Source organism: Maniola hyperantus, chromosome 22, assembly GCF_902806685.2.
Source record: "Maniola hyperantus chromosome 22, iAphHyp1.2, whole genome shotgun sequence".
NCBI lineage: Eukaryota > Metazoa > Arthropoda > Insecta > Lepidoptera > Nymphalidae > Maniola > Maniola hyperantus.
Window position 1 is genome coordinate 1,747,591 of NC_048557.2, and position 24,569 is coordinate 1,772,159.

Consider the following 24,569-nt stretch of genomic DNA (forward strand, 5'->3'; position numbering starts at 1 on the left):
AATTTTTTTTCACTCGATTTAAGTATATTTTACTTTAACAAAACTCAAAAAGTAAAAAATCTTGAATTTATTTAAAGGTTTGACATTATAATTTACATTAAAAATAAGGCAATGCTTTTCATAATTAAAACGCATAGTAAATTTATATATATTGTGTGAGTAGCCGAGCGTGGAAACGCCCACGAACCAAAATAGCGCGTATGGCGGCAGCAGCGTGACGTTCTTCCCACGCGCACCAATCAGTAAAATGTTTATGGATAGGTCGGCAAGATTTCATTAATACTTTTATTTTAATGAAAAATAAGTTGTTTGTGGTTCATCTCGTGTGGGATACAATATTTATTCGTCATCAACTCGTGTCGTGTCAAGGCCGCCCTCAATTTTGCCATAATAATAAATCACGCATCAGGTACCACTGCATCAACTCTGAAAACACTAACTACACTAACACTAACTAACGACTAAACGCCCTAACTATACCCCTACGAAATTAATCAGCGCCAAAGAGAGAGTTTTATCTAAATTGGACGTCCAATTTCTAACCTCTAAACTATAATAACCAATTATTTTGTAAAAGTGACCACGGCAGATATTCATGAAAATTCGTTTTGTTAAACTTTGGCCCCTATACAATTTTAAGCGGCATTCAGATCGATTTTGCTGAAGTTGAGACATTTATTTGTTTATGTATGATTTCTGATGATCGTATACCACAAGAAGAGCTCCAGGCCTTCCCAAAACGGCAAGAGGCACCAGGGTGCAAAAACCGAAGAAAGCGTTTCTTACATGGTACGATTCAAATGCTGATGAAGCCTGAAAGAAGCATAGGTCGCATTTATACGGCGCACTTAATGGCTGACGTCATTAGCATAGTTAGAAAAAGTCAGCGATCATACTTATAAAGAAAAAAAACTTGTTAAAACTCGCATCTTTCACGTTAATTTGTTCATTAATTTTTACAATACAGAGCATGAGTATAACAAACTATAATTTTATCCTCATTATAACTGTGGAAATACTCTCTTCCATGAAATAATAACGCAGTATCAACAGAACTCCGCTAACGAACTCATTTCACTGCAGCTTTTTCATATTAATTGAAAAGAAGCGATCGATTTAATTATTATATTCGTAAAATACTAGCTTAAGCTTGTGACCTCGTTAGTGTTACTGATTGAGTTTTGTGAAGTTATCATTGTAATGAGGCTAGTACACATTGGCCGAACTCGTTCGGCGAACTTGTACAGTGTAGGTACACGCCAGTTGGTATTTATTTGCCGCGTAGACCAGCGCTGGCCGACTAGCTGTTTTTGTTGTTATATCATACATACATCAAAATATTCTTCGCGCATTTCACAAGTAGCGTTTACATATTGACCGGCATTTGGCTACCGCACTGCACGTTCAATAGTTTGTCCGATGATATTGGTTTAGTGATATTTTTTTTAATTCATTATTGAAGATGTCGAATTCCGAGATAGAGCATGGTCGCTACGCGAGTGAATCTGAACTAATTTGTCTACTTAATATTAATGACAAAACCCCAGATTTTCATCATAATAACGAAATAAACAGAGCATCGAAAAGGAAATTAATTAAAAGTTTATTTGTGCTCAGGCCGACGCCGCCATCTTTTCGTGTTAATTACTGAGATCGCACCTCCTCATTAAATTACGAATTGCCTCTGAACTGATAATATTTTATAATTATAATAGCGGCGCGCGGCGCGCGGCGTGTCAATGAAAAAATATTGACTATGCGATAATATTAATCGTTGGATATAGGCAGGCGATACTTTGGATAATTCCATGATACACAAGGAACAAAAAGCTTAATTTACTACCAGAAATCTGTATGCTACAGTGCTTTGCCTGCACTATACACCGCCTGCCCTCTCGAACATGCAGGAAAGCAAGCAATACACACCGCCACCACGGGGCACAACCAACATCCTCTAAATTCTCTATTGACTCTACAGCACACAATTGCAAAGTAATTTGCAATTAAGCTTGTTATTCATTCAACTACAAATGACAATCGACTTTATTAATAAGAAACAAAACCTTTTCAAAAGAACGAATTTCGAGTTTCATGCTGCTTCATACCGGTACGAAAAAAACTTTACCAATAGTAACACCAACAGACTGGAAAAATATATAAGTATTATACAAATAATATAAGTTTTTAGTATTGTCAAAGAAGAAGTGTTAAGTAAATAATCCTGTAAATTTACATATTAAGTATTCTCTTTTCGTCGTCTCAAACTAATTTAATATTCCGTCAAACGCGTGTAATCAGGAGTGACGCAAACTTTTCAAGACCGCGTCGGCACTGAATCTCGTTACGCGCATTCGTAAGTCATTACACGTATAGCCTCATCTGCATGTTAACTCGTTTTCTGTCGAACCTGGCGATTTTAATCCCGAAATTCGATTTGGAAATAATAAGTATAAAAATTTGACGATCGATACACGAAAAACAACTCAAGCCAAGCGTTAACATATACCTTATAGTGGTGCTAATTCTGCTGCGCAAAATCTCTAAACCAAACCAAATTGACAAGTTTGAAATTAGCGCCACCATAGCACTACGTCTTGTCAATTTAGTTTACATATTGGTATATGTGCTGAAAGGCTCCAGTACACATTACCCAATGTGTAAATTCTGCTTGGGAAGTGCATCAAGATCTTTTCATGTATGTATAAAACCCACTTAAGTCGGCAATTCGGTCAGCGTTGGTCACATGCGGAAAATAAATGCCAAGTGACTTTGTACATATTCGCCAAGCTTTGGGCTGGCGCTTTTGGCCAATGTGTACTGGGATCTTTATATCAAGGGAGTGTTAACAAAACGATTCCGATTGCTGTAGATTTAGCCATTACCTTGCGAAAGAGATAAATCGAGTCGGGATGTAAATGAGAGCGATACGTGTATCGACTTACGAATACGCGTAACCAGATGAATTTCAGGCGGTAATCGCGCTACGCAATCGAAGTAGGTAAAGGTTTGATTGATAAGGATAGATGAAATTTAATGGTTGCTATGGAAAGGTGTAATAATACTTGCAATCACCAAAGTCGAGGTCCTGCGAAGTGCGAACACTTAGAAGAGCTATTTAGTGGTCCTAGATACTATGGAGCGCGCTGCTGCTATGTAACATGCTTAATAATATTATAGTTTGAGCACTTACTATTGAGCACGAGTCTCCTTGCAGAATGAGAAGGGTTTGGCCATAGTCTACCACGCTAACCAAGTGCGGTGACAGAGGGTCGGGGTTCCATCCCAACACGTACTTCTTTTCGGAGTTATGTAGTAATTAAATACCTACCACTTGCTTTAAGGGCGAAGGAAAACATCCGGCGCGGATCAGGGCGGAGGAAACCTGTAGGTATGCCTGAGAGTTCTCCATAATGTTCTCAAAGGTGTGTGAAGTCTACAAATGCGCACTGAGCCAGAGTGGCGGACTATGGCTTACACTCTCTTCGTTCTGAAAGGAAAGCTGTGCTCAGTAGTGGGCCGGCGATGAGTTGATCATGACAATGATGAAATTATATAATAGGTACATAAACAACCTAAGAATGTGTTAAAAAACATTTGACGCAAAGAGCACAAACACAAACTGTGACATATTTTTTTTTAAAGAATATTAGCCATGTTAAATGACTAATATTCCCCTTTCCAACTCCCCTCCAACTAAGCGTCAAGCTTGTGTTAGGAGTAGGTACGACAATAGTGCAACGGGCGGGGTTTGAACCGTCGACTTTTCGGTTTTCAGTCCACTCCTTTACCCTTTGAGCTATTGAGGCTCGTTGCATTTAAAACAAATATACCTATAGTACGCAACAGGTCGAGATGGCAATCGAGGTATGAGACGGAAGGACGCTCCGCACAACCGCTAGTCACCGGCGCTATCCGCCACCGGGTTAGCGTGGGGGCTGTGCGGGCATCCCCATCCCGATTTCCACCTCGACTTGTCGTGTACAATATTTAGTTGCTTGAACCATGAGCAATTACAAGTCGGAATTCATTGTCTAAACCAAAGCAACGACGACGTGACGCGGCGCTCGGTTCATTCTAGCATAGCTGGGTCCAATTCCCCTCCGCCCACACGTCACGCATGTGTGTAAACGCGTCACAGTAATCGGGTACGACAAATGACTTTCCACCCCCACGCGAAGGTAACCCATTTACACCTTGTTTGTACATTTGCATAGTAATGCGTGTTTTCGATAAGAGTTCTTGCACGTGGAGATGGATGTTTGTAAGAAAAAAAAATCTAATATTTATCAGCATGCGTCAAATCAAACGTGGAATTCACTTCAAAAATTAGGGAAAGATACAAAATTACAAACGGACTTCTCAGGCTTTACTTCTTTGGCGGTGAAATAAATTTTTCCTTTTCCTATAGAAAATCTATACTTTACGTAAAATCTCAAGTTTCTAGACCAAGCAATTTGAGCTGTAGGTAAGATGATACGTCAAAAATTGTCTAAATATCAATGAGGTGCTGGCATTGTTACCTTTCCCTTGAGGATTAGAATTTGCTTGAGAATTACAACTAACGTTACTGTTACTTACGCTCTCTCACCGTCAACTTTCAAAATTTTCATCCATTTTATATAATTTTTCAACGCAATGCAGCAATACTTACCTGTAACAAAACATAAAATTATTAGTTTCGAAGCATTTTTAAAGATAATAAATAATATTGGTACTGATTCTTATCACAACTAAATTTTAGAGTAGGTACCTAATGGCATCTTTTTCTTACTAACGTAATTGATATTCTAAATGAAGGTCCAGAATCAAAATATTACGATTATTTAGTTAAATGGAAAATTATGCAGAGCTCTAGCTGTCGGAGCAAATTGAGGAAGGAGCTCAGCGGCGGTTGTTTGATCAACTGTTCCACGGAATTATGTCTATTTTTAGAAAATTACTTCTTAATTAAGGATTTCATTCTCAGCCGAATTTAATGATTGAGAAATTATGAAATAACGACTAAATTAAGTCTGCTGTAAGAGGTCACTTTATCAAGTGTAGCAGGCTGTCGCGGTCGTCCAGCAAGTAAGAAAATACTCAAGAGCAAACAGCTCTACAACAGTGCACAGTCAAAAGTTACCTTCAAGTTCCTTACAAATAACAACAACAAACCTTTTAAAATGTTACTACATCAAAACATCTTAAAAAAACCGGCCAGGTGCGATTCAGGCTCGCGCAATGAGGGTTCCGTACTACAGTCGTATTTTTTCGACATTTTGCACGATAATTTAAAAACTATGATGCATAAAAATAAAAATAAATCTGTTTTAGAATGTACAGGTGAAGACCTTTCATATGATACCCCACTTGATATAGTCACTCACTGCGAAAGTTGAAAATACTAATTATGAGTTAATGACCACAATTTAATTTTTTTTGTGTGATCTAACCCTAAATTCACGGTTTTCAGATTTTTCCCCAAATGTCAGCTATAAGATCTACCTACCTGCCAAATTTCATGATTCTAGGTCAACGGGAAGTACCCTGTAGGTTTCTTGACAGACAGACAGACAACATAGTGATCCTATAAGGGTTCCGTTCTTCCTTTTGAGGTACGGAACCCTAAAAATACATCAAAACAAAAATTCAAGATAAAAAATCTACTACTAGCAATATGACCCGTGTTCGATAACATCAATTCCGGAGCTTGATCACAACAAATCAGATGATAGGAAACGCCGAACGATTACAGCGAGATGATAGACGTGGGTGCCGCGGCCGGTTGGGATAAAATGAGCGAATCAATACGCAATCAAGCTGTCACCCGCACGACCTGCTACGGTACGGGGCTACCCACATTTATCGACGCGGAATCGGCCTAAGCCGGTGCGAAAATACGATAGCAGGGTGTAAAGGACGCGATAGCGGCCGACGAGAAGACGGTGATTTCTCGATTTTGTTAATCGCACGCTTCTATGTTGTTTCCGACGATCACCGAACAGCACCAGCGATGGTTTAACGTGAATGCATGTCATTATTACTAATCCATAGCGAAAACAATTTTGAGGCCTTGTCTGCAACGAACTTTCGGAAAGCGCGACTGCTTACCATAAAATAACTACTGTCACGACAGCCGATTGGTACTAATCCATACTTTCATACTAATATTATAAATGCGAAAGTGTATCTGTCTGTCTGTCTACTAGCTTTTCACAGCCCATCCGTTCAAAAGATTTTGTCGAAATTTGGTACAGAGCTAAATTGTATCTCGAGGAAGGACATAGACTACTTTTTATCCCGAAAACAAAAGAGTTCCCACGGGATTTTTAAAAACCTTAATCCACGCGGATGAAGTTCCGTGAATCATCTAGTTGACTATATACTATTAGTGTGGATATACCTATCCAAGCTAAAGCCGATTCCGCGCCGATAAATGTGGGGAGCCCCTTACATTACCCTGCCCGTGCCTTGCTCTGACAAGGAGCGTAATTTCATTTCACGAGGAGGCCCGAATTATTTGCCCAATTTGCGACCCCGAGCCACTAGCGATGAAATTAAAATAAACCATAAGTGGGCTGAGCGGTTCATAAATATTTTCACGAAACTTGAAATTTATCAAAAACTGAGTATGCTTAGCGGGCGAGCGCGGTTGGCGTGCGGGTGTGCGAAGTGCCCCCCCCCCCCCCCCCCCCCCCCTTACCCAGATTACCATCTGTTGCGGACTATACATGGTGCAAAAACAACTTAATACAAATTCAATATGAACAGCTATCTATTAATTTATTGGAAATGTAAATTGTTAGAGGCTCCCTGATAGAGCCCGCAAATAGCTAGAGGTTAACAATACGACACTAATTGCAATATAAATCTTTTCAACTTCGGTTTCCCGAGTAATCAGCTTCATCAGTAAGATTGTATACCTTTGTTATTATTTATATATGTACTTACCTACTTTCATTTTATCTTGACGAATTACAATTATGAAGCTTGTTAATAAAGCAGATTGGGCAGCCATATAAATATAAAAAACCTACTTTCGTGTCAAGACAAACAATTTATTGCGCAACGAAAAGTAAGTCAAAACCTATGTAAACAAAATCCGCGACAGGTTGAGACGACAATCGGAGTATAGCGGGTATGAGTATCGGCGGAGGTCGCCCCGCACGTCACTCGCATTAGTCCGCACCGTGTTAGCGCGGGGGCTGTGCGGGTGTGCGGGGCGTTCCCTCCCCGATTGCCATCTCGACCCGTCGCGTACTATACCTATGATTTAAAAGATTTTTGATTTAACTTCTTCATCATCATCATCATCATCAGCCTGTGGACGTGCACTGTTGGACATAGGCCTTCCCTAAAGAGCGCCACCACACCCGGTCCTCAGCCTTCCTCATCCAGCCACTTCCCGCCAGCCTTATTTTACTTAATGTGATAGAATAAGACAATAATATATATTTTTAACCGACTTCAAAAAAAGGAGGAGGTTCTCAATTCGTCGGAATCTTTTTTTTTTAATGTATGTTCCCCGATTACTCGAAGACGCCTGGACCGATTTTGAAAATTCTTTTTTTGTTTGAAAGGGTATACTTCAAAGTTGGTCCCATTTAAATTTGGTGAAGATCTGATGAACATCTTCGAAGATAGATACTGGAACTCCTCAACGGATAAGAGTAAATTGCTCGCGATCAGTGTAATAGCTTAGTAAACAGTAGATTTTTAACCAGTCAGAATAATTCCATGGGACCACTAAAATTTGTGAAATAAATTTTTTTTACAAAAAAAATAAAAACCGACTTCGATACACAAACACTAAAAATTGAAAAATAATTTAATTTGTTACCGAATATATTATGTATACAAGAGTTAATATAGTTCTATAATAATATTTTTTGGGGTCGGTGCCAATGAGGTGCCATTGTGGAGTCTCATAAAAAATATGAAGTCTAGACGATTCGCGCAGCTAAAGCTAATTGGCACCGGCACCAAAAAATATTATTATAGAACTATATTAACTCTTGTATACATAATATATTGGTAATAAATTAAATTATTTTTCAATTTTTAGTGTTTGTGTATCGAAGTCGGTTTTTATTTTTTTTGTAAAAAAATTTTATATACAAGTAAATTTTTACAAATGCTTTTGAATCGCCACAACTCAAAATAATTTACCACTAAGACTCCCCGCAGACCACAAACTTTTTATCGGCCGATAGTTTAGTCGGTTTCTTAATCAGTATGAAGATGTATGTAAGTGCACAAATTATACATTACTTACTGATTAAGAAACCGACCAAACTATCGGCCGATAAAAAGTTTGTGGTCTGCGGGGACTCTAAGGAGGTATAACCAGAAAACTTTTTTACAATGTATAGAGGCTTTCGTTAATAGGTAGATATTCGTTATAAGTTACAGCTTGATACCTAAAGCCGTCCCAAAAAAAGCCCTAACACACGGACGGAGAAATGGAAAACAAAGTACTCTTTCGTGTTTAAAGTGGTTTTCAGTTTGTCTCATCTGTATATATAAAAGGAAAAGCTGACTGACTGATCTATCAACGCGCACCTCAAACCACTGGACCGATGGGGCTAAAATTTTGCATACCTACTGATAACTATTATGACGTAGGCATCCGCTAAGAAAGGATTTTTGAAAATTCAACCCCTAAGAAGTAAAATAGATGTTTGAAATTTGTGTAGTCGACGCGGATGAAGTCGCAGGAATAAGCTAGTTATTTATATAAGGTACAGTATAGAACCATAAAGAGGATATCATCTTAAAACTATTTCCTTTATTTTGCTACTGGCACCCTGGATTCTCTTAGCTGGAATTCCATAAAATCGTTTCTTAGTGAGGGCTACATTATGTTATTGAGAAAACCCACATGCAAGTTAAGTCAGTAACTTAGTCTCTAGATTAAACCGTTCAAGCGTTCTTGTAACTTGATTATGTTAATAAGTTCATATTATGTATAGAGCCTGTACACCATTACCTACAGTAGGTACTTCCAGCAAAGTACACATCTAGTAGTCCACTCGACCCTAAGCAAGCAGAATCACGAGTGGAAAAGAACCAAGAGCGAGCGGTCATTAAAAATGTTCAAAGAGCACTCGAGCGAACTGCCACGGAACTGAGGCCGCTATAAAATGACCACAATTAAGTTAATTTTCCTATTTTACGAGCACTCAGCGCTGCTCAACGTCCTGCTGGACAATTCTTTGTGGAAAATATTTCTATTTTAGTATTGTACTGTACACAAGGAACAACAAGCCGTCAAAACAAACAAAACAACTTGCAGCATGAGATAAGCACCGCTAGCCCTCCCACTGCTTAACATGCAGGAAAAGCAAGCAAGATGCTACACCACATAAACCCTCCACAACACTCTCTTAAGTGTAAGGGCGCTCAGTGGAAAGGCGGGCGGTGCTTATCGCTTGCTGCCCGTTTACCTACCATACAAATATATCTGTTTTGACGGATTATAGCAATTTGGGCTATTCAGTCCTACATAAGCAGGAATAGCAAGAAACCAAGCAAACGATACAGACCATCACCACACAAATCTTCTAAAAAATCTAAGTACCTACGTTTCACTCTGACACCGGAGAATCCTCAGGAGAAGTTGACATTATAATGCACTGATTGCAACGTGAAACAATGAAAGTGACTTTGCAAATTTCGTATTACACAGACAAGATAGAGAAAGAACGTTATAAAGCACTGCAAGATTTTTAACGTACTATTTATTATCAGAATTTCCCTGGGAAATAAATTGACTACAAACCTATTGAATAGATTTTATTACGATTCCGCAAAAGTCGTCGTTTTTCCTGTCTATAGTTTTAAATTACTCCAGCTCCTGTAAATATTAATATTTTTTTTTGTTATATTACAAGGAATAAGTAAACCTTCGAACGTGTCGCATTGCCTACATTTGTACTCCAACAATTACCTTGAAGCTCTCGCCGGGACGTGTTTTATTTTCCACGGACGTGCCTCGCACCCGACGCTGAATATTTCAGGACTTCATTAGCTAAAAGATTTTAAGGAAGGCGGTAAACCAAAACACAGGAGGGAAGAGTGCTTTTTATAATCATACCCTTACCTATACAGAACACCCATCTACCTAAATTGGAAACTGTATTTTTTCAGTCTGTTTATTAAAAGGGGGTAGACTGAAATCTTTAATGTAGTTTGTTTTAAATTACACACGTTTGTAATTGGGTATTTGACTCCAAATTTTTTATTACTTTATTATAAACTAGGATAAAAATAATGACGTAAACTGAAAAACTAATTAAATCGATCAAATAACAAAAAAGTTATAAACATTTAAATATTTCTGATTAGACAGAGATAGCGATAAAACATTTTGACGTCACACCTTACTAATGCCATAGTAGCTTCGTGCGGTTTCATACAAATTTTCGTTTTGCGAGAAACGGATAGAAGACCCTCCCTCTTCAAAATTAAAATGCCTGTAACTTTGTTAATCTTTGTTTGATTTTAATATTTGTTGTAGCGTACGTCATTATTTTTATCCTAGTTTATAATAAAGTAATAATGTTTATCAAATTCAAAAGTAGGAACATACCCAATTAGTAATTACAGAAGCTTCACTTTTGACTTTAATAAATACTTATTCCATATTTTGCGATCCCTTTGTTCAACAGTCTTTATTCTTTATGAAAAAAATAGTTGTTTTTTACGAATGAAAAGTAGAAATTCAAGAGCTTACAGCCCCTCATTCCAGCTATCGGCTTGGCCCTTGTACATATTTAATCACCCGGCCCCGACCTTGTTTGAACGTCTCTAGAAATCCGTAATGTAAATACGTTCCAGTAGAATTAATCATTCGTCTCCGAATAAAATGGTAGCTAATTTCTATAAAAGAAATAAATGAATTTGAAAAATTGTACGTAAATGTATAATACTCACAGTTGGACGATTTTACTTAAAGAATAAGAAAAGTTGTTTTTTTTTCACTCTAATACCTAATTGTCACGGTTATAAAAAGTAATAGAGGTTTATTTTTTGTAAATAAGTAGGTAAGTCACATACAATCACGTAAGAAAGTATTTATAATCTTAAAGACTCTACTAAACTGATTAAATTCGAGTAAAGTAAGCCATTTTAACAATATGAAAGTACAAACTTAAAAAAGAGCCTTCGTTATGCTTTTCTTTAACCAATTAAGTAAAATTGTGCCAGCACTACAACAATAGTAAAAAACAAATAAAATGAGCTTTGTGCCATTATCGAGGCACGTTCGTATCGGCCCCTAGGAGCTCCAAATCGCGGTGTTTTATTCGAATATCCGCTTTCCCTTTAAAGGCAGAAACATACTTTTAACACAAGATGTTACCAGAGAAAATTTACGCGTATAGGAGTTAAATCAAATCGTGTAGGTATATGGCCATTCCAAGGACCAAAATCCTCTTTGGGTCACTAAGCCAGCAAAGTGGCAAGAATCACAAGATCGGACATAATGCATGGCCAGGATTACTGCAAGGAGTTTCATACGATATTATCTATAGCTGTCTAGCTTACCTTTGCCAAGGTCCCAACGCACTTGAGCTGCAATGCACGACGCGGCGCGGCGAATATAGTTTGTATGAGTTTGTATGGAGGAAGGCCTTGCCGCGTCGCGTAGCTCAGCCAGCGTAAATGCGTTCGAACCTTAAAGCTGTGTGAAATTGCCGACATCACTAGTCTTTGCATTGGATATATTTATTGTAGTCAAATCAATTCCTAAATTTTCTACATTCAGTATCACAATACAAACTCTCGATCGCTTCGGGTCTAAAATAAAATAATTGGACTTATCACGCATTGCGTTCCGTCGATTCGCGTGTCGTATTTAAAGTATGTGCCCACCTCTTACTCTAACGACGTCGTACATCCATTTACGTTTCAAAGACCTCTCAATTTTTCCCTTTGATTATGCCTTCTTCTTGTTTCTTGAGCGTTACTGGATGTTCAGGGTCAATTTACTTATTTTCCTCAAATGGGCAAACCATAGTTTGCTTTTTCCATTCTAATTTTCTCGCCCTCGCAGTTAACAAAGGTCTTCTTTTTTTAAAGAATTTATTATTCAAATGGACCGGGATTTTAACTTTTATCTCAAATTCTTAATCCTTTATAATAGGAATTTTGTTTATGTTACATTTTTCAAAAGTAAAATTCCAGTTAATCTGACCCGCGTTGAGCTACGCACGTAGCGTATTTTGTCGGCGTGATTAATGCCTATGCCAATTTACAGCTATCTAGAGCCTCTGAGCTAAGCCACGGACGAATTGACAGACGTACGGAAATCTAAAAGGCACCCTCTGCGGATGTAGCAACTGTCTGCTTTTGCTGTAATACTGTAGGCCAAACAAAAAAGTTTCAGATAGTAATTTTCTGCTAAGCTGTAAATAAATCTATACCAATTAATACAAACTCATACAACACCGAGTAAAAGGAGGCGGTATTATTGAAAATAAATCAGTCCCGCGCCTCAGCGTTAATGCGTCCCACACGAATTGGGGGCTCTAAGATGGGCTTATAAGAGTTAGGCATGATAACTAAGTTTAGAGAAGTTAAATTCTTTCAAGCGGCTGAATTATACGAGTATTTTGGCAATGTTATATTATACCTACTCTGTTACATACCTATTTATAACATCGTAAAAAATGGCCACCAACTTAAGCAAGTGGAAGTAATCCATTCGAGGGTAGGATCTCACCTGGACCACGATTTTTAGCAACGACCGGAGAAAAAGAGATCCCCACGGGATACCTAGTTAGTTTTAGAGTTTCCACGGGATTTACAAAATCTAAATTCACATGGATGAAGTTGCAGGCATCACTTAATTGGAACAGAGATAGCATGCAACCTGGAGAAGGGCATAGACAGCTTTTTATCCTGAAAAATCAAAGAATCCCCAAGGTATTTTTAAAAACCTATAATCCACGTTGACGAAGTATAAAATAAAAGTAGAGCATTGAAAACATATTCCTAACAAATGCAAACAAAATCATAGTATTCTGTTTTTAAACGAGTCTAGTACATCCCTTTGATCCACGAAAATCCCGTTTAAAATTTAGTTTAGTATTTTTTGACCAAATGAATAAACAGCCAAATTATTACAACTGTATAAAAAAAGAGATATTGGTTATTGTGGCCCGGTATAAGTAAGTATACACTCAAAATAATTCATCATCCACTTTCGGAAACAGAACCAGATATTGCTGTTCAATTCCATTAAGTACCTCATTTCGACGATACGATAAATTGGGAATTATTTCCATATTTCAATGATGAATATGGCTTTTGATGAAGCACTCCAGTAACGATAATAATAATACAAACAATTTGCATATTTATAACATACTGATTTACTCTATAAGTACATAATATAGTTGCCGTCAAGCAATAGAGTCTTCAGCTGAATATAAGGATGACATCTATAGAGCGCACTCTGACTTAGCTTAGACTTAAGACAGAGTTAAAACGAGACTGAGCTATATCTCTCACATAAGTCTGAGCAAACTCAAAGTGCGCTTTATAGATCTCAGCCTTAGTGTAAGAGATTTCCTCACTCCACAGTATTATGGCGTTTGAATAATAATTATGTGTTTCAGTAATCGTGCAAGAAAATACAGTAGCCGGCAAGAAATATTGTACATCGAACTTTACAAACACAAATACAAAATGATTTATTTACACGATTGCAAGTACAATGATGGTGTTTCAGTGGTTTATTTACATCTACAATCCGCCAATCAATCAATTTAGAATGAAATTTTCGGCTTTGCAGAGTGTTGTCTTGTCACTCATACCAATGCTACGTCTTGTCGGTCTCAACGACAGAGACAACGCTCAACGAAACCGCTATCTCTTTCTAAAGGTCGATGTACAATATTTTCTGGCGCGTACACACTACACTGACATATTTTGATAACTATGCTCTTCGCAAAATAGAAACGACCTGAGTAGTTTTGTTTTTACCCACCAGGCGGATTTTGACAAATTAATGGTACCTACATAAAATCAAGTTTGTCTTCATTTTCAATCGCCCCCTCTTCTGCCTTACTTATTACAGAGTTTCATCTTGATGACTTTTCAATAAAGTTTGATTGCTTCTAATATAATAACAATAACAAGCTTGACTATAAGGGAACGAAATTCATCCCTGTAATCAATCGCTAATAAAAATTTATTAAACTATGTCAAGGGGTTTAAAATGGTCTAAAAGTTGGAATTTGAATGGAAGTACCAAGGCGTTACTTTATAACTAAGCAAAAATTCATTATTGACAAGGGACTAATGGTTTAGAATTTGGATAGAAGCAGATGCACTTTACTAGCAGGCAAAAATTCATGATTAAAGTCAAGAGATAATCAATCTAATGGTCTAAAAGATTTTGACTAAGCCCTATCATAGCCTGCGTTAATACCAATGAATATCAGTGTGTGACAGTAAAAAGGTCTTGAACCAAGCATGAAATTGCATTATGGTTGTTTCAGTAAAACAAAACCACATTTAAGTTTAAAATAAAATACATGTAGTTGACAATTGTAAATAAATCAATTCAAACTTCGCCTGCTTTTCACGACAGCATTAAATGCAAGAATTTCAGGTTTCACGAAAGTTAAATATTTCTCTGAATGGGACCACTCACGGCTGATTTTAATTTCGTCATTACCGCGCTCTCGACAAACAAGCCGCCGGATAAAATAATCCTACGCATACTTCTTGAAACTATTTCAATTCTTCTTCTTCTCGAGTCGACGGTCATCTCAAACACGGGTAGCACAGAAAGCCACAACCGCTATAGCTCGGTCCTTTATTGTGAAATGGATCATGACATCAACCTCAATATCATTTATCAAAATCTTATGATGCGAGAGTTATGAGGGAACGATTGGATATACGAGACAAGAGGAAGATCAACCGCATTTTATCAAAATCTTTTAATATCTAAAAATTCTACTTATCTTCTTTACTTGATTTTGATTTAATGTGATCTACTCACAATCAACGAATAATTACTATATCATAGAAATCTAAATAAGTATATGAAGCTAGTAGAACTAGAAAGGCATCAAACTGTGCAACATCTTTGTGTTCTTTGTGGCAAATCCTTTAATCAATACAAGCATCCCTCAAAGCGCTCAGCAAATTATCCGAATTCCGTTTGAACCGCTCAGCTCAGCGCACAGTCTCGCTCGGCTGATGAGCTTAATTACTTCCTGTTGAATGTTTAGCTCGCAACCGCTTCGGATATCGACTTAGCTTAGCGCATTAGCGTGTTACTACGCAGTAGTAGGTACCTAACAACTTTGTAGTCAATTTTATGAATAAATTCTTGAATAGACGTTGGCTGTCTTTGTGTACCATCGACTCTATATTGGAGAGTATTTTGTTTGAGGAGTAATCAAAACTGACACCACCTTCCCTGTTTTCTGAACGCATTTTACGCTGCGGAAACAAATTTCGTCCCAACTCATCAGATCAAGTTTTCTTCTCCCCCCAGTTATTCTATCCCCATTATTCCTTTTTGCCACATATGTACTTACACATTTGGAAACTAGCTTCCACCTGACATGTTCCTTTAAAACTAAAATTGTTGTAGTTTTGAGGGAACACAGAAATGGGATAAGCCCAAGAGAAAGAAAGAAAGTACCTTCCCATTACTTTTGTCCATGCCATGTTTTTATTCTATAACTGTAGAATGTAGATCCTTTGATAAAATGATCGTTAAATATTCAAATCGTAAAAGCTCCATTTCATACAGGGGATAACGGGATATTTGATAGTCGGTCATAAGAGTTTTTGTGAGCGCTGAACGGTAATAGGACGGTAAATGGTGGGTACGGTAATCGGTTCCTGGCGTAGATAATAATCTAATACGGCAAGATAAACATTAGGTTCCTCCTTTTACGTTAACAGTGATTGCGTTACCTAAACCCTGCAGGAATGAACCATGTATTGTTCATATACATGGAATATTATGTACCTGTACTATGTGTAAAGGGGAGATCGCTGTAGGCTATATTGAGATATCTGCAGAGAAATCTGTTATTAAAGTAACTGCCTCAAGATGGGCATTACGTTAATCTAGATGTTGTATAAAATTTTATACCGAAGGCCTTTCAGTATACAATTGAATGTGATCTTTGAGAGATACAAGAAACGTGGATGAAATCTTTGAGGAATAAAAGAAAATAGTACAAAGTATTAAAGGACGTAAGGTGAATTTACAAAGTATTAAAGGAGCATTAAATATGATTAAGTAAAAGTTCAACCAAGCAAATCGAAATATTTTTTGCAGTTTTTGATAGGTTATTTTTTTAAGGTTTTGATCAAATTGTGGGCCATATGGCGTTTTCTTGTGCTCCTCTCCCGCGCTGGCTTATACTTCACTAATTTACTATAGTACCAAACTTACTGAAAATGCCCTTAGGTATATCTATCTACCAGACCAAGCATATGACACCAGGACTTCATACAGTTCTAAGGCACTTACCGAAAAAGCCTTGAGGAAGACGAGGCACTGAATAATCCCTTCCATGGTGTCTCCAGTAAGGCAGAAGGTACCGGTCAGGTGCCTCCCCTTCTTATCCCCCAAGTGGGGGGCAGCAGCCAGGCTCGCGTGTACCAGGGCTCCACGAGGGCGAGCGTCTCTCGTCGCGCCGAGAACACCTGGTAGGGGAGCCCCCTCCATCAGCCGGGCGAGCGGGTCCATCGCCCGCTGCTATTCCACACACATCACTACCTTCACTCACTTCACTGTGCACCAAAATAATCCTTACCCACCCCACGATTGGACATTAATTGGGAAATACGTCGACTAAAGAAATAACTAGATAAATCCTTATTCCCTTTTGAAGCTAATTCTTTGGCACTATACCTACTTTCCACTTATTTGATTTCCCATGATTGGGCAAAATTCTCCCACTAATTTCTCCATAAATACATTAATAAATTAATCTACACCTTTTCCCTATCAATACAGTATTTGAACACAGTTCGTCACGAGTTTGAACTATTGTTTTTGGCACAATAATTACTACACTATGACGTATTAGAAAAGCTAGAACTTAGTCTAAATTTTGGCACTGGCACCCTTGTTGTTTATCGTTATTAATTTAAAATTAACCTTTTAACACCTAGAATTCAAAATACAACCTTGAAATGACTAAATCTAGTTTAAAATTCAAGTTTGAAGTTTGGAACTTGTCACTTGTGTACTTGGGAAATATAAAGTTTTGGCACTTAGACAGTTATGTTATTGACTATGTAAGTTCCTATTGACGCTCGACTTCGTCAACACGACAGGAGACGGAAATGAGAGTGTGTTTGCTCTGAGACTGAGAGAGACGGTTACACTCCTCGCATGCACACTTGTCAAAGTCCGGATTCCAGCAACGGCTGCTCATGAGGAGAGCTACCATGGAATAGATCAGTATCGCCATGCCCACTATCAGGTATATTTCCATCCTGTACACCACAACTTGGCACTTGGTAGTCCATTTGGCATTACGTAAAGTCTATCTGGCACTCATTTTGAAAATCATGGAACCTATAAATAATAACCAAGATATTGCTTTTCTTTCGGTATCTGGAGCTAGGCGTCCATTAGACGATAAGTTTTGCTGTCAGTGTTGTTACTCTACTGTTACTGAGGGATAATGTACCGTCTAATGCGATTATATTGATATTCGCATGACAAATATTTGGAAAATTGACTACTCCATCTCTGATTCATCATTAATGATTAACGGAATCGATTGATACAAAACCTATCGTATAATGGACCCCTTAGAATTTTAAATTATTATATTAAGATATTTTTAATTGGCTAATGACGCACTGGCTAATTTATTTTAGCAATGTGTGGAAGAATATCAGTCGCAGTGATCTCGATTAACGTATTAATTATAGTTTGCTTTACATACATAATGGATGTGTTACCTAGTACAGATTTTAAGCTACAGCGTCTTATGTTAACATTGTTTTAATTGGCATATTTAATTAGGTCTAATAAAGGTGAACTAATTTCACAAATAAGGTAAAGATATGTAACATGTGTACACCTACGAAAAATTTAGGAAGGCAACGTCAATCTATGTATAATAATATTATAAATACAAAGTGTGTGACTGTTTGTCTGTTACCTTTTCTCGTCCCATCCGTTTTACCGATTTTGATGAAAGGCTGAGATAGTTTATATTAAATGCCGAAGGCTGTATAGACTACATTTTATCCCGGAAAACCTGTTTTCACGGGATTTTTCTAAAAAAACTAAATTCACGGAAACTAAGTCGCAAGCATAATCTAGTACCGATTTTTTTTGTACCGTTTTTTTAAAAAGAATATTAGTCATTTAACATGGCTAATTCATTTTTTTTTAAAAGAAAAACCCTTTCCTCTCTAACTAAGCGTCAGGCTTGTGCTAGGAGTAGGTACGACAATAGTGCAACGGGCGGGTTTGAACCGTCGACTTTTCGGTTTTCAGTTCACTCCTTTACCGGTTGAGCTATTGGGGCTCTTAATTCGGAAGAACATGTTAATATTTTTAGAACTCAATGCGAACAAACATCTGTCTGGACGTCTTCGTAGACCGACTGTATGAAGTATCTTTTTAGAATGTCCAACATCTGTCTGGACGTCTTTGTAGACCGACTGTATAAAGTATCTTTTTAGAATGTCCAACATCTGTCTGGACGTCTTTGTAAACCGACTGTATAAAGTATCTTTTTAGAATGTCCTAGCGCAGAACTCAGTGCATCGGCGCAACTTATCAGCTACGTAATTGCATCTAGAAATCGACAGAAAAACTACTATAACGTTTAGCAAACAACATCAGCATTGCGCACAAAATACACACGAGATGAGACAGCTCGGGGCACGCGGCCTCGCATCAATCCCACCCATTGACAGCTGCTTTGCATACAAAAACCTTTCATCCTGGGCGGAGATTTATACCTGTCCCGCGTGTTACCGATAAATCAGACCTCCGATGGTTACGTATCGTTCTGTTTTGCTTTTACTAATTGCCGGGTAAAAATAGCATTATTTTATTAACCTCGGAACAAAAACGAGGGTTGTTATAAGTTTGACGTGTATATCTGTGTACAGCTGATGTCGGGGGACCACCAGGAAGTATAGCTAAATAGGCACTACAGGTTAACCTATGTTAATGAATAACTTTAGGGATCACCCCGAACCGACGACGCGTTTGAACTGCGACTAAAAAAACATCCTTACAAATCCTGTTTTAATACTTTAAAACTATCAAACAAAATAAGGAAGTAACAGGTAATACTTATACGATAATTGTAACGTAATAAGTACAATAAGAGCATTTTTGGTATAGTCCACTAGCTGATGCCCACGACTTTCGTCGGCGTGGACTTAGGTTTTTGAAAATACCGTGGAAACTCTTTAATTTTCAGGGATAAAAAGTAGCCTAGGGCTTTTTCCTAGTCTTTGACTATACCCATGCAAAAAATCACGTCAATCCGTCGCACCGTTGCAACGTGATTGAAGAACAAACCAACAAACCAATAAACCAACAAGAAACACACTTTCGCATTTATAATAAAGGTACTGATATCGTAACTCGTATTAATACATTTGCGATATTTTTTGCCGATCTGTACCAATTGCTACGTGCGCGATTACACATGCATTTTCCGATGAATTACGCTAATGGATGGTAAAATAAATAAACTGGGATATCGGGAAATTATTTGCGTGAACAATAGGCATCCATATAATATGGTATATACATACCCGAAAGTGTATCTGTTTGTTTTTATTTCTGCATGCCTAAACTCAATACTAATTTCAATAAAAGGTACACAGTACGAAGCCTAAACAAAACCTGGTAAAGGACATAACATACTTTTTATTCCAAGCAAAGACGAAAGCAAGTTAATAAAATATTTAACTTGAGACATTGATTTGTGTAGATTACATAATACTCCATATAAACTTAGTCCATGTTGATGTAATATTAGAAATGAATTATTTGCCTGGCTAATGTGATTAAGCAATGTACAATGTTGCATTTAGCAGCGGGAGATGACTGTGATTGATGCGCTTATGCCGAACAAATCTCGCGAAACTAAATTCAATACTAGACATCTTAACACGCAAAACTAAATGTAAAGTAGTAATCTGTGGAGACTGGAATATAAATGTATTGTTAAAAGATAATAAATTTACCCATGAGCTTAAAGGCGTACTTAGCAATCATAATATGAATATTCACATAAATGTCCCTACTAGGCGCAATGCATGCTTAGATTTATTTGCCAGTAATATTAAGTCAGTCGATAGTGGAGTTCATCTTCTTGGACTGTCTGACCACGAAACAGCACAGACATTGTCTTTTGACATACATACACAAAAGACCTTTACATATTGGTACGACTATAAAAGAGATTATAGCAAAGAAAATACACGTAAATTTAGAGAATGCATAACAGCGCTATCTTTTGTTGAAGTATATGAAATATTAGATATAAACGAAGCATTTGACTATTTTTTGGAAGAAGTTAAATTATTTTACAATCTTTGTTTTCCGCTTGTAAAAATCAGATCAGAATTTAAAAACAATACCGTAAAGTGGCTATCGAAGGGTATAAAAAAATCAAGTATAGTGAAGAGAAGACTTTATTTAAATTATATCAAATCAGCATGCAATAAAAACATAAATAAATATAAATATAAAAGCTATAATAAGTTATTGAGAAAATGTATAAATACGTCTCATAAAATCCAAAACACTGCATATATCGCTAACCACAACAACAAATGTAAGGCAACATGGTCAATTATCCAGGATACAGTCGGAAATTTGCCTCCCAAAATTAATATAGACATCATAAAAAACGATAACACTGTCATTACGAAACCTGAAAAAATTGCGGAATCTTTTAATAACTACTTTATACAATTAACCAATAAACCTAAGATGAAAGTTCGTCATACCATAAAAGAGAAAATAGAATTTAACAGTAATAGTTTATTTCTTACACCTACCGATTCAAATGAAGTTGTAAAAATCATAAAATCTCTACGGCAAAGTTACGCCGTAGGAACTGATGGCATCAGAACAGATATCGTTAAAGAAGTTGTTAAAAAAATTAGTGTCCCCTTAAGTTATCTAATTAATAAGTCATTTGAACTAGGAAGTTTTCCAAATAAGTTAAAAGAAACTGTAGTTAATCCAATATTTAAAAAGGGGGAAAAGTCTGAAATGAATAATTATAGACCAATAGCTCTAATTACTATATTTTCAAAAGTTTTCGAAAAAGCTATGTATTCAAGATTAATTAACTTCATTGTAAATTCAAAAGTTCTAAAAAAAGAGCAATTTGGATTTCAAAAAAATAGCTCCACAACTAAGGCATGTTTCAATCTAACCAAATTAATCACTGAAAGTATAAATGATAAAATACCAATAGTTACTATATTTCTAGACATGAGTAAGGCATTCGATTTTGTTAATCACGACATACTGCTTTCTAAATTAGATAAGTATGGAATACGAGGAATCGCCAATGCTTGGTTTCAAAGCTATCTTAGGAACCGAATGCAGTGTACAAAAATTACTAAAATAATAAACGGCGAAAAGTTAATCGCTCAATCTTCTTTTATTGCCAACTGTTCTGGAGTTCCACAAGGAAGTATCTTAGGACCTATTTTATTTTTACTTTACATAAATGACCTGCCAAACGTTACCCAGCATCATTGTTTATTATTTGCCGATGACACTACCTTAATTATTAAATGCAAAGATGAAAAATTGTTTGAATCAGATATAAATCAGACGTTTACCGAAGTAGTTCACTGGCTCGAAAATAATAATCTACAGATTAATATTGAAAAAACTAAATTTGTTGCGTTCAGAACTACAAAAGCTAGGGAAATACCTATAACGATTCAATATAATAATTCAATCATTGAAGAAGTCAACACAATTAAATTCTTAGGCATTACATTAGACCGTCACTGCACCTGGAAACAACACATTAATGACCTATGCAATAGAGTAGAAAAGTTTGTGTATGCACTAAAAAGACTTAGGCAAGTGTCAAGTAAAGAAGCGGTGCTATGCGCGTATTATGGATATGTGTCGTCTGTACTCAGTTACGGAATTGTTGTCTGGGGAAACTCAGTAGATGCAGATAGAATTTTTAAAGTCCAAAAAAAATGCATTCGTGCTATATGTAACGCTCACTTTCTGGATAGCTGTAAGCCCATGTTCAAAGAACTTAAGATATTACCCCTACCTTGTATCTACATTAAGGAAGTCTGTATCTTCGTCAAAAAGAATCCCGAATACTTTAAAACTCATGGCCAGGTTCTACAAAGAGTAACAAGGCATAAAGATAGACTGCTTGTACCCAGAATCAAACTAACTTTATATAGACAAAATGCATTTTGTATGGCGATTCAAATATTCAATAATCTACCAACGGCCATGAAAGAAATGACACTTCCTAAATTTAAACGGAAGCTACACGAGTGGTTATTATTTCATTGTTTTTACTCGGTTAATGACTTCTTAAACTTCAAAGAACGATAATTTGGCGGATAAAGTGTTTGTTGTTAACAATTACTAATCTAAGTACTATAACTAATAATAATTTTAATGACAGCATGTTGACATACTTTTCTCCACTTTTGATGTCTGTTTAAATAATATTTTATTAATTTTAATAATTGACATTTTGTAATCGCAATATTTTATTTTGTTTCGTACTCAATATTCTCCTTTAAATACTAATTATTGATGACTTATTTAAATTAGGTATATATTATTGACATTATTGTACTTAATAACATTGCACGCCATACTTGGTAATACACTGTTTCCAAAAAAATATTGTAACACCACTTCACGTGTATTTTTTGCAATAAAAAATTATGAATTATGAATTATGAATTATGAATTATGATGAGTTTGCTGAATACTATAGCCTATATAACCTATGCCTATAGTCCGCGACAGGTTGAGATGGCAATCGGACGGAGTATGAGGCAGGGGGACGTCCCGCATGTCACCCGCACTCGTCCACATCGGATAGCGCGGGGGATGTGCGGGTGTGCAGGGCGTTACCTCCCCGCTATCCATCTCGACCTGTCGCATACTACAGCTATCTAATTGATAACTAATTACTTATAAGCGATGGCTTTATATATGCAATGTCTATGCTTTTAAATACTGATTACAGTACAGAACCCGCAAATTACAACTTGAACGATCAGCAAATGTTAATGACCCAAAACTTTTTCAGTCCAACTAGACTGAATGAAGAGATTTTTTTTAAATACTTCAAAAAGCATTTGTTAGTAACTACATAATAACGGTCAATTGAAACAATAATTTTTTTATTTGATTATTAATAGGTAAAACATTCAGGGTGAAACTATAAATAAAGAGCAATTGCAGAAGGCCTGACGAAGATCTATGAACCAAATTCAATGAATCAAAAACCATGGCTTTTGATTTTTGGATATTAAAATATATTTATTGGACGGTATTGTGACAATTAGAAATTTAGCCATTATTATTCAAAAAAAGTTACAAAACTACCCAAAAAAAATAAGAGTTAAAGAGAAGCAAATTAACTTGTATCACTATCTATATCATAACTGAATTTTGAAAGATCAAATTTTGTGCCTTCCTACTCATAAGAACAGCTGTCAGCTGCTGCATCAAAATATCACAGTCACAGTGGAAAATATTTTCTCTCTTAAAAAATGTACATAAAATTTGCAATGTTTATGTTAAAAACCTGCTCGTCCAAATGTTTTGTTCCATTTACCCAACGTTTACTATTGTTAGGGGATTCTCGTTCGAAATGATTGAAAAACTTTGCAGTGGCGTCAAGTCCGCTGTTTTTGTAAAAAATCACGCTGCTCTTATAAGAATTTGCTTAAAATCTGTTTTTAAAGTGAAATTTTTACGCTGTCCGTTGAGCATAAATTAGAATATTAAATTTACCGTTTTAAATCCTAGAAATTCAAATTTATTTTACTTATAACGTATAAATATGATATATTTCAAATTTTAAAAACCATTTCCTAAAGCCCATTTTATTTTGATTTGGTAAAGATATATTTAAGTATGTAAACACGCTCTAGAAACTAATATAGGTACATATGTGTCTGTGATTTGCCAAATTTCTGTAAAAATATGTAGTTTTAATGTTACAAGGGCTCAGTTTGCATGCAAATCTTTGAACTAACTTCTAAACTACACAAAAACGCAAAAAATCTTGTCGATCCGTTGCTCCCTCGTGGCGTTATTACAGGACAAATCAACAAACCAATAGCAGGCTATAATAGTCAAAACTTTGAAAAGATTTGACAATTCGATATATGCGATTTTCTATTTTAATAAAGAGATTTACATCTGCTATAGTTCTTGCAATTCACGAAGGCGAGCGGACTTTACTTGTGGTTACGTCGGATACAAGGGCATTGCGTAAGTGTACGTGCATGTCGGACCAATCAGTTGCGAGCAACTGCTCGCAAACGCACACATTCAGTGTACCTTACTTATACCGATAAGACTTAAACACAAG

General features: G+C 36.6%; 1 protein-coding gene across 19 annotated transcripts in view; it reads right to left on the reverse strand.

Moving 5' to 3' along the window:
- rg (A kinase anchor protein rugose) overlaps positions 1–24,569 on the reverse strand; it is a 530,630-nt gene that overhangs the window by 408,470 nt on the left and 97,591 nt on the right. For 14 of the 19 annotated variants that reach the window (XM_069506122.1, XM_069506117.1, XM_069506119.1 and 11 more), the window contains exon 1: positions 16,490–17,545. The exons of the other annotated variants lie outside the window; for them this stretch is intronic. In XM_069506122.1, the coding sequence (XP_069362223.1) occupies positions 16,490–16,708 (219 nt within the window). In that variant the 5' untranslated portion in view covers positions 16,709–17,545. Of the gene's footprint in view, positions 1–16,489; positions 17,546–24,569 lie in introns of those variants that run through there. 19 annotated transcript variants of the gene reach the window in all.